General features: G+C 39.1%; 2 protein-coding genes across 4 annotated transcripts; both read left to right on the forward strand.

Moving 5' to 3' along the window:
* On the forward strand, positions 678 to 1,834 carry LOC109712919 (pre-mRNA-splicing factor ISY1 homolog). The gene has a single exon (XM_020236726.1). The coding sequence runs from the start codon at positions 829 to 831 to the stop codon at positions 1,762 to 1,764; it is 936 nt and encodes a 311-aa protein (XP_020092315.1). The 5' UTR covers positions 678 to 828; the 3' UTR covers positions 1,765 to 1,834.
* Positions 8,461 to 11,159, forward strand: LOC109712920. Of its 3 annotated transcripts, XM_020236728.1 has the most exons (4): positions 8,461 to 8,664; positions 10,353 to 10,441; positions 10,663 to 10,709; positions 10,807 to 11,159. In XM_020236728.1, exons 1-4 carry the CDS (start codon positions 8,538 to 8,540, stop codon positions 10,847 to 10,849), a joined length of 306 nt encoding a protein of 101 aa, XP_020092317.1. In that variant the 5' UTR covers positions 8,461 to 8,537; the 3' UTR covers positions 10,850 to 11,159. The 3 variants fall into 3 exon arrangements, 2 of the variants coding, with proteins under 2 accessions (XP_020092317.1, XP_020092316.1); XR_002216997.1 differs by lacking the exon at positions 10,353 to 10,441 and having other exon boundaries at positions 8,461 to 8,742; XM_020236727.1 differs by lacking the exon at positions 10,353 to 10,441.

Below are 11,380 nucleotides of genomic sequence, written 5' to 3' on the forward strand. Positions count from 1 at the left end.
AGTCATTTCATTACATTCAAAAAAAAAAGGTTTGGACATTAGGCACATATTTTCAAAAAATTAACAAGATTGGAACATTATCCTTGACACAACGGGATCAAAAACTTCACTATGCTCGTAATCATCACCCCAATGTCGGTTCAAAATACTACAATCTTATTAATTTTCTATTAATTTTGAAACTTATCCAAAATTTGGAACTCATCCATATTGAAGAACATATCTTTTCTTGAAAAAACATTCATACGAGGAGAACTAATCTCATAATATCATCACACAGATAAAAAATAAGTACTTATGCCAAAATTTAATTTGAAAAACGTCGACGCTGCGCAAAACACATTCCTTTACATGGCCTTAATTATTACATTACTTTTGCATAATTAAAACCTACTACATCACTACAAGATGTACATCAGAAAAAAATAATATTCTACAGGAATGTTGCACATGTCGAACCCGTTTTTCTAAAAATTAAATTTTGTTGAAAAAATTACCGAAATAACATAAGTACTTATATGCTAATAAAAAATCATGCCATATAAGCACAAAAAAAAAAAAACCACATAGGATAAATGACACATGCATATTCCAAAAAAATGGTATAGGAAAAAAAAAATATATATCCTAAAAAAATATGCGGGAAATATCCGCATAGGATTGAGTAAACTATGATTTATAAATTGCGGTTCGGCTCTGGTAGTAGTCCCAATCGCTAGGGTTTTGATTTTGCTGGTCTAAGCCCTTCCTCCGCGTCGTCTTCTTCCCCAGCGAGCCTCTACTGCCCACTAGGGTTCCGGCGATCTCCGTCGCTAACGAGCTCCGACAATGGCGCGGAACGAGGAGAAGGCGCAGTCGATGCTGAACCGCTTCATCGCCATGAAGCAGGAGGAGAAGCGCAAGCCCAAGGAGCGGCGTCCCTACCTCGCCTCGGAGTGCCGCGACCTCGCGGAGGCCGATCGTTGGCGATCCGAGATCCTCCGCGAGATCGGCGCGAAGGTCGCGGAAATCCAGAACGAGGGCCTCGGCGAGCACCGCCTCCGCGACCTCAACGACGAGATCAACAAGCTCCTCCGTGAGCGCGCCCACTGGGAGCGCCGCATCGTCGAGCTCGGCGGCCCCAACTACGCCCGCGGCGCCCCCAGGATGACCGACCTCGAGGGCAACATCGTCGACGTCCCGAACCCTAGCGGCCGCGGCCCCGGATACCGCTACTTTGGCGCTGCGAAGAAGCTCCCCGGCGTCCGCGAGCTCTTCGAGAAGCCCCCGGAGGCGAAAAGGCGCCGCACGCGCTACGACATCTACAAGCGCATCGACGCGAGCTACTACGGCTACCGCGATGACGAGGACGGGGTCCTCGAGAGGCTTGAAGCCCCTGCGGAGGCGGAGATGCGGGAGAAGGCCGTGGCAGAGTGGCGCCGCCTTGAGAGCATTAGAAGGGAGGCCATGAAGGCCGTGAAGAGCGGAGAGGTCGCCACTGCGGGGGCTCCAGAGGCAGCAGCAGCGGCAGCAGCAGCAACGGAGGTGCTTTTCGAAGGGGAAGAGGATGTGGTGGATGAGGAGAGGAGGTTGGAGAGGGAGAGGGAGGAGAGGGAGCAGAGCAAGGAGAGCGAGTTTGTGGCGCACGTGCCGCTGCCGGACGAGAAGGAGATCGAGAGGATGATTGTGGAGAAGAAGAAGGAGGAGCTGCTGAGCAGGTACACGAGCGACGTGCTCCAGGAGGAGCAGAAAGAGGCCATGGCCATGCTCAATGTCCGGCGGTAGAGTTCGAGTACGATTTTATCTCTGAGTTCTTCTTTTTCATGAATCTCATTACCATAATTTTTCTTGCTTATCTCTGTTTTTCCTTTCCTCTGGGAGTCTATACATATAGCATCACCCTTTTCTTTTAAGTTGAAAGTTGAAACATATATATATTTTTCTTTTTAGTTTGAGAATATTTATGCTTGTGATTTCTTTGCATTTTTATGCTTATTTTATTTTATATGGCTATTTTGGAATTTTCTTATGTAAAACATCAATTTAAACTAGTCTTGCTTAGAGCGTTTTATTTTTATTAGGAGTACAACCAGTAGTGGAGCGAATCTGCCCCCAACATTTTATAGTCCGCCAGCTACATATCGAAATGAATAATATTATTTAAGCCATTGGTACAACTAAATGTACATTCTTGAGTAGCGGAAAATTCCTAATAACTTTAGATTCGATCCATCTTTAATAAAATATATATTTCATCTCTGTTGGCACTGTAAAACAGTCTATTTAACTCATTTTTTCTGTACATTTTTGCTCAAAAGGGTAGTTTTTATTGTTTCAAAGTGGCATAAGGAGAATTGTTTTATTCTAAATGAAGAAAAATCTCAAACCAAGTAAGCTTTATATTCTAAGGTAGCAGCAAACCAAGTGGACACGACCAACCAATGACTTGTGGTAGGTTTCCTTACTGAAAAGGATTCCTGTGAGTTCTGACATTATCAACTTTCAATATACTATAAAAACTTGATACTATGCACTTCTATGAAGCTTTCTTTGTAAGGGTTTTACTATATTCAAGTAATTATATTTGGTAATCTAGGGAGTTGAATTATTGCTTTAATTAGATTAATATGATTGCAGAAAATGGTGTAAAAAATAGAGTTTAGTTTGAAAAACTGAGCCAATATATCTAAATGTTGATTAAAGTCCTAATTACAGAAGTTTTTGTCTAATTGCAGTTGAAAGTCCTAATTATAGAAGTTGGATCAGTAGTTATGCTATAGTTGGGGGAGAAAACCCCTTTATGGTGCTCGATTTACTAATAGGATTTTTTCTTTTTCTTGTTTAGTTTAGAAGTTGACCTAAGAAACACAAATACAAACAAAACACAAAAGTTTTGAAGTCCTCCAGAGTTTTGTTCCTAAACTTCCAGATAGATATATGCCATTAAAAGTAATTGAACAAATATCTCATTGATAAATATTTTCTTACAATAGTATACTATTGAAAAAAGGGAAAGAAAATTCGTATACGTGGCAAGTGAAATTGGGTGATAGTTTTATAGATTGAAGAACAATAGTGCTGTAGCTTTGTATGGGTCTCAGCTAATAGCAAGCTTAACACCAACGACAACAAAATACAGAAATGTATTGAAATAATTTTGCAGATTAGCACTTAGGGGCGCGCCCGAATATCCTAATTATACAAAACATAATTACCTTGCTAAAGGCCTTATTATAAGCCTTATTGACAATGGAAGAGATAATACATTAAATGCAGCTTGTTAAAGGCCTATTATCTTGCATCTCCTTTTGTGGTGGAGAGCATTTGAGATTGGTAAAAGAAAGGAATTAATTTGATAGTAGATCTATTTTTTAACAGTTGGAAGAAATCAGTAGAAAACATACTCATGTTGTTGAAACCTTAGTACTTTTTGTCTCCATAAGCTCTTAGAGGCATTATGACACTGAAGGAGGCTAGTAATTCACATGAAAATATTAGATCGAACAATTAGGGTGCAGTAAGCAAACATCAAAAATTGAGCTCAAATTGTGACACCTCAGGCTAGCGAATAATCCCATATTGGATAGGTGAGAGCTTGTTGTGGGGTATAAGACTTGGTTTTCTAGAGCTAATAATCAGGCTTAAGCAGGGCTAGGGAGTCGCATGTGACCTTCTGGGAAGTGACAACGGTCTCGAAGAGGTTTGCCAGCTGAAAGTGTGAGACGAGGTCTCACATCACCTGGCAATCCTAGGTTATGTGTGTGATTGAGCCCAACGAGAACGTTAGGGCTTAAAAAGTGGGAGTCTTTGACACCCCAAGCTAGCAAATAATCCCACTTCGAACAGCTAGGGGCTTTTGATGTGGGGTATATAAGGCGGGATAATTTAGAGCTTATAATCGGGCTTAAACATTTTGGGCTGGTGGATTTGGGCCCAACAGGTTATTAGGGCTAGGGTGCTACAGTAAAGCTAGTAGTGAGCTTTGGGATAGGTGCCCCCGGGACATGACACAAATATTGAGCAAAAAGATCTCAAGTTGGAATGCATATTGAGATGGCATGGAAGAAATGCAAATCCTTTTCCAAGGCTTTTTTGCACTACTGATTAAAGTACTTCAATTGTTACTTGTTTGATATTTCTTATGCATATGTGAATTTTGCTAAAATTTTATTGTCCGATGCACTTAAAAAAAAAAAAAACAAAAAATAATAAGGCTTAGACCAGTCTATCTATAAAATAATGTGATATAAAAGCACAAAAACAACTAAAAGCAAGTAATATGTTGTCTAAAGCATTAAAACTAAATGCGATTTCAAATAAAAGTTATCCTGCAAATGGTTACAGAGTAGGCCATCCGAACTTTGTCAATTGTTACATTAAAATCTCATCAAAGAAGAGGAAAGAACGAGCATTTTTAAAGTAATCATCAAGGCTATAGAGCCAAATCATAAACTTAACATTAAGGTCTTCTCTGATATCGTGTTTATTTTTTATTTTTTAAATAGAATTTTATATATAAAAAAGTGTAGGAGTGGACAGTGGATTGCTTGCAATCCTCTCATTGAAACTATTTCCTTAACAACAAACAACAAAAACGTGAAAATAACTTTTCTTTGCTTCCAATGTTTTTTTTTAAACAAGTTGTCTTTACCACTTGACTGGATGCATTGACTACAAGAATTAGTATTTTTTACGACCAAGTTTTAACGATAGGAGTCAAATTTGGTCGTTAAAAATGGCCAGATAAGGTTGAGGGGAATTAACTAGACCTTTAGCGACCAATATTATTTTGGTCGTCTTATGCGAGGCTTATCCCGTCGTTAATGGTGCTGAATTTTTGTGCAACCCTTACACGCAACCTCTTTCCCAATTAACAGAGTAAGTTCTTCTCCCTCTTTCTCTCCTTCTCTCTTTCTCTCTCGCACAAAACTCTGTGCCTCTTCACCTTCCTCTTAATTTCTTCCCTTCTTCCTACCCCACAAGCAAACCCTAACCCACCAGAAGCCACACCCGGGCGGCCCTGTTCGTCAGCGCATGCGAGCACTCCATCAGCCTGAAGCGGATCTTGCACGCAGCAGCCCCTCTCACTAGTTCGTCGACGCGAGCCCTCCGACAGGCTGAAGCACCCGTACGCAGCAGCCCCTCTCACTAGTCCATTGATTGAATTGGATCATCTTGATCGTGGGATTAAGTTCTAATTTCTAGGATTCTTGTATTGGGATTAATGGACATGCTGAAATTGATCTTGAAATTGATCTTTTATCATGTAATGCATCAACATTTCTTGGTGGTCATTGTTGGTAAACTACTAATTTTGCTAAAATACTTGGATATGACTATTGGGGAGACCCTCTAATCTTAGTTGAAGAGAATTTGGAGACAAAAGAGAGTGATCGGAAGAAAATCTTGTTTATATTTTGGCCTCAGGTGATATTCTTGCATTTCTGGGTTGTAGTCTTAAGGCTTTGTAAAAATATACAGTGGGGAGTACTGAGTACACATTTCCTAGTTCTTCTGCTGCTCTAATCTTATATCAGATTTGCCTTTTTTATTGCTTATTATTGTGTAAGATGTTCTTGATTACAGCTGACAATTTAGTAATTCTTTATGGTTTCACTTTAGAGTGTCTGGCGTGATTTCACTCAATGCTTAAAATCAGTAGCTAATGAATGAGAACATTGCAATTGGAAATTAGTTGAAATTTCTCAAAATAATCTGTTTCCTTTTGTGAAAGTGCTTAGGAGAAAAAACTAAAAAGCTGGGTAGATAATGAATAGATCATGCAGCAAAAGAACATGTTCTTTGATATTAATTTTTCATAATGATATCAAGGTGACCAGGAAAGTTTGTTCTTTTCTCATTGGGTCGGGCAAGCGGCTGTTTTATGTCTTAGCAGTAGTTTACTGTTTGTTTTAGTTATTTTCAGGGCTAGGGTAGGACTTAAGTAGTATAATATCTCTTAAAAGAAACTAAAGTTGAGTCAGCTAATGTAATATCTGATTGATAAAAACTTTGATAGTTTTGCAAGTTATGCTGCTTATGCATATCTATACATATATTAAAAGTCCAGTTTTACTGTGGCCTACGTGTCCTCTTCTTGGCGCCCCGCTCCTCTCGCGCCCCTTCGAAGCGTCCCCGCGTTTGGCGGGGGCTTTGGTGGCCCCCACAGCAGGGCGGGCGTCAGCAGCGGTCACGTGTGCTGGAACCCGCAGCGGGCGGGCGGCAGCGGCTGGCGTCGGGCGCGCGGCAGGCGCCTACGTGTAGCCTTCCCAGCGCCCCCCTCCTTTCTGCCGTTACTCCCCGAGCGGGGCCTCCCGGCTCTCTCTCTCTCTCTCTGCGCGTGGGGGGTGCGGGTCGCTCGCAGATGGCGGGGCCCTTCGCCCCTCCCCCCGTCTCTCTCTCTCTCTCTCTCTCTGCGCGCGGGGGGTGCGGGTCGCCCGCAGCCCTCCTCTCTCCGATCCGGGCCCCCACCTCCTCCTCTCTCCGATCCGGGCCCCCCCTGTCGGGTGTTTGTCGGGCCCTACCCTGACCTCCTCCTACGTCCAATGTGGAGGGTCGCGCTTCTCCCCGCAGCTCCCGCAAACACCGGGCCTTTGTCGCCCTGCTATGGTATGCCTCCTTCCACCCCTCTCGATCCCTGCCGCTGTCGAAACTTCCTCGCCCAATTCCATGGCTTGCTCTTTGTCGCCTTTCTTTCTCTCTCTCTCTCTCTCTCTACTGAGAGGAGCAAGGGGAGCTCCAAAAATTGTCCGTTTTGTTGCGCCCCTCATATGTTTGATGCAATGCCTACTAGAGTCTTTTCTTTGATTCTCTCCCCACTATCAAATTTTTTTGATTTTGCTATGCTTGCTCTTGCAATCTATTGCTTAATTGAAATTTTATGCGTTGTATGATTCTTATATATTCTTTCGTATTGCTTACTTTATCCAAAAAAAAGAGTCAAGAACTTTTATTTGAAAAAGAATTTTGATAATAGGCGGTGGTGATGAGGTAAAACATCACAATGTATTCGGAAGTTCGATTCTTGATTATAGGTTTCATACATTGATAATGAAGTTTCATATGGTCTCTATCTTCTCTTTTAAGTATTTTTCGAATTCACATTAGAAGGTTTGGACGGCGAAGGTTTCATACATTGATGGTGAAGTTTCATAAGGTCTCTATCTTCTCTTTTAAGTATTTTTCGAATTCATATTAGAAGGTTTGGATGGTGAGGCAGTATGGATGGCCACATGGCAACCACTGCAGCTTTCAATCCTTTACAAAAGTTTGCTTTGCACTTGAAGAGAAGAGTAGAAACTATTTTAGTATGTAAATTAATATTGAATATGAGCCTTCTTTTCCACGTTGCCTTCTAAATATTTTTTTAATGTTATTTTATATTCTCTAGATTTATTCTAGCTCACCCGACTTTTTCAAAATATTTTGGAATCACTAATTATCCATTTCTTTTTGTCGCTACTCTTTATGCTTAATTTGCAAGTATTCTCCAGAGTGGCCTACATCTTTTACTTTCTTATTCATATTCTGCGGTTGTGCATCATGAGTGCCATAGTTTTTTTGTTTTTCGTCGGTTTACTGTGTTTGATTCATGTTAGGAATTGTACAAGGTAAATAATGCGGGTGTATATAAATACGGTTTTGCACTCATTTCATGTTTAGTGGTTACACTCATGATTCAAAAGTATAGTGAGGAGGAAATTTTGCTCGGGTTTGCAATAACTATGACCAAAATTAGTTGGCAATGCTTTCTTTGCATTTCTGTAATAATACCTTGATGTTTCATTCTATTTGTTTATTCTAAGTTTAACTTAACTAAAGGAAATCTCTCAGTTTTGTGCTTGATTTGCAAGTATCCTACAAAAAAATGCCGCAGTTTGTTTTTAATATCAGAATTTATACTTGCCATATACCCTATCGCGCAGTTTGTTCTTAATATCTGGTCAGTCCTTGGTAGGATCGGCTCAGCTGAGTTCCCTGCATTTTTTCCCCCCGAAAGCTTTCTAACATGTTTGTCATTACTTCTAATTTAGTTTCCTTTATTCCCTTTTTTTCTTCTATATATATTGCTGCATTTTGTTTTTTCCTTTGGCTATTTTCCTAAGAAAGATAATTCAAATAGATGTTGCACCTTTAGTCATCAAAGCATGCATTGACAACAGACATGTGAAAGAAGGGATGTTTGGACTAATGACCAACCAGCAATAGAATGATAACAAAATAAGATTTTTTTTTCCCTAAGAATTAAACTACCAATTTCTATTGGCTTTTATTACTTAGCATTCTATAGAGAAAAGATCCTCTCTTTGGAGCATATTATGCTTAGAAACTACTTAATACCTATCAGAAACTGACAATCATGGCTCTCATTACTCTATATATTTTTTGACCCTACTTTTGTCTTTCTATAAGAGTGAGGGTCCTAAGCACAGAATGATTCAGGACAAAATGCTGAAACCTCGAAGGAGAAATCAGGTATGTGATTTCCTTGAGAATTTCTATTGTCTTCCTAAGGTATTTTAATATGGAATTTGCATTTTTTTGATTTTTCTCTTCTTATGTCTTTGTTTTTCACACTGATTTCTTATATCTTTGTAGTTTTTTCCCCTCTCTTTTTCCTTTTTCTAGGTGTGGGCTCAAATAGTTTCATGGGTGATGATGATAGAGAATTAAAACATGAAGCAGGTTTGATAGCCTTATGGCAACTCATGCGCTTATTGTTGACTGAAAAATTGGTCATTGCTAGGGTTGGTCATTGATAGGGTATGTTTGATTGCCTTGGGACCACTCTTGCGCCTATTATTGTCTAAAAAAAGTTCATCGAGTTTGTGGCAAAAAAAAAGAGAAAGTGCATTTGATTTGTTGAAACCATTTAAGCCCACTGATTATCCTTTTTTTTTTGACACTACTTTAATAATTTTCTGGCCTATGAATGCAGATAAGGATTCTAAATCCTGAATTTAAGTTACAGAATTCAATATCTAGCTGAATGGTTTCTGCGGTATGCATGTGGGCTTTTATGCATTTAGCATTACTAATCAAGTAGTTTGATTCTGAATTTTTTACTAGAATTATAAATAGTCTACCTTGATTCTGACTTAACTAAGTGAATGCTACATTCGAAGTTGAGAATTTGGAATTTAGGAGTGCATTGAACTATTTGCTATCCATAACAGTTTCAGATTCAGAGATCTTTTAATCGCAACAAGTGTTTTGGTCCATATGATGTTTCTCTGCCCTCAGACCAGTGTATTTAATTTCCCTATGTTCTTCGTGGAATGCCGAAGTTCCTAGCTAGATTATCGATTACCTAGATCGTTCTGAGTTCTAGAATCTGTTACCTTAAATAGTGAATATGAATTCTAAACAAAGTATATTTGTTTTCCTTATATTCTGCGTGAAATTCGAAACTGCATTGCTCAATTCTGGATTCCCATGCTGTGATGACCTACTCCTCAAATACCAAATGGTTGCGATAATTGACAAAGGTCCCTACGTTCTTGGTTAGTGATGGTGGTAATTTGGATGGCATATTCTATAGGCAACCAGCCACTTTTATTTGTGCTCTGAATACTTTCGGTATGCATGTGGGTTTTTATGCAGTTGACATTACTAACCAAGCAGGCTTTGGTTCCAAAGTGATAATATTTGATAACTAGGAGAGTCTGAGCAAACCATATATCTTTTACGTATATTCTTCATGGAATCCTGAATTGTTTACTTGAATTCTGAATTGCCTACCTGAACTCTAACTTATCAACGTGAATGCTAGATTCGGAATTGAGAAATTAGAATTTAGAGTTGCGTCAAACTATTTTCTGTGTATAAACGTTCCGAATTCAGAAATCTGATTTGAATCACAATAAGTCTTTTGATCCATATGAAAGGTTCGAATTCAAAATGCTGAATTCTGGCAGCAATGTTCCAGAATTCTAAATTCTGGATTCTCAAAGGTTAGAATTACACCAAAAAAAAATTGGAAATCAGAGTTTAGGTTCTTGAATTTTGAATTCTGAACTGTGCCTTGCAGAATTCAGAATACAAACCTTAAAAGGTTAAAGGTTAAAATAGTAAAATACCCAATTCGCAATCAGTGTTGGCCAAAATTTTTTATTATTGGTAGTTGCAAGAGCTGCAGGTTATGCAAATTTCGTTCCTGCTTCGTCCATATGAAAGGTTCGAATTCAAAATGTCGAATTGTGGCAGCATTACTCTAGAAAAATTCCAAATCCGAATTTAGGTTTTTGTATTTCGAATCCTAAACTGTGTGTCTTACAGAATTCAGCATTCAAACCTTAAAAGGTTAGAGGTTAAAAGGTTAAAATACACAATTCGCAATCCGTGTTTACCAAATTTTTTTTTATTATTGGTAGTTGCAAGAGCTGCAGATTTTGCATGTACTCTAATGCAAATTTCGTTTCTGTTTCGGGCTCAAAATTCAACTACACAATTCAGATTCCAGGTAGGGTCGCATATTTAATCTTCATATATCCTTAATGGACAATTTCATTTCCGAGCATCAAATTGAGCTTTTTATATGTTTTCTGTGAATTCTTCAGCTGTTTACTAAAAAAAAATTTCCCTTATTGAATTTGTTCTCTTTTTTTTTTTTCCTCTTTAGATTTTTTTGTGGGATCTTGATAAATTTCATCGGTATCAATTACCTTATGTTTCGAATTCCAGGTAGCCGAATTCTACAGGAATCGAGCCTATCTTCTACTGCTTTCCTGGTATCAGAATTCTACAGGACTCGAGGCTTACCTCATGTTTCGAATTCTAGATAGCTGAATTCTACAGAACTTGAGGCTATTTTCTGCTGCTTTCCAGGAAGCTGACTTCTACAAGCCTGGAGGCTGTCTTCTACTACTAATTCGAGTGTTGGTTTTTAGCGCAATTTTTGATTATTCGCGGCTCCAAAAGGTGCAGGTTTTAATTCCAGGTTTTATTTTCTTGCATATGGCTGATTTACATGTGTGAGACTTAGAATACAGGTAAAAAAAAGGTCCAGTTAAATGCTGGTTTGTTCATGCTGATTTTTAACTGGACCTTTTTTTACCTGAACAGTCAAAATCAGTATTTTTTAAATCAACATATTTTAGGCCCTCTCTAAAAAAAGGTCCAGTTAAAATCATCATTTAACAAAATCAGCCTTTGTTAAAATGCTGATTTTTTTCTTTACAATTAGCNTAGCCCTCGCCCGCCTCTTTAGCCGGATTCGGGCAAGCCGACAGACCGCCGAACGGATAGGGTTTTCCCTATACCGCGGACAGAGTCTCTCCTGTACGTCCAAGGCATCACAATCCAAACAATGCGTGAGGTTTCAACAAGGAACAGCATACAACATAGATTGCATAAGGAAGGTATCAAAAACATAAATACTATTATGCTATTACAAGCATTC

The sequence above is a fragment of the Ananas comosus genome, linkage group 7 (assembly GCF_001540865.1).
Source record: "Ananas comosus cultivar F153 linkage group 7, ASM154086v1, whole genome shotgun sequence".
NCBI classification, from domain to species: domain Eukaryota; kingdom Viridiplantae; phylum Streptophyta; class Magnoliopsida; order Poales; family Bromeliaceae; genus Ananas; species Ananas comosus.

Excerpts from the sequence above, each read along its gene's own strand:
- LOC109712920 (XM_020236727.1), top strand. The coding sequence starts at position 8,538 with ATGTCTTTGTTTTTCACACTGATTTCTTATATCTTTGTAGTTTTTTCC. Across the intron at positions 8,665-10,662 it reads AGAATTAAAACATGAAGCAG|GTAGCCGAATTCTACAGGAA; the intron begins GTTTGATAGCCT and ends TTCGAATTCCAG. Across the intron at positions 10,710-10,806 it reads TATCTTCTACTGCTTTCCTG|GAAGCTGACTTCTACAAGCC; the intron begins GTATCAGAATTC and ends GCTGCTTTCCAG.
- LOC109712919 (XM_020236726.1), top strand. The coding sequence starts at position 829 with ATGGCGCGGAACGAGGAGAAGGCGCAGTCGATGCTGAACCGCTTCATC.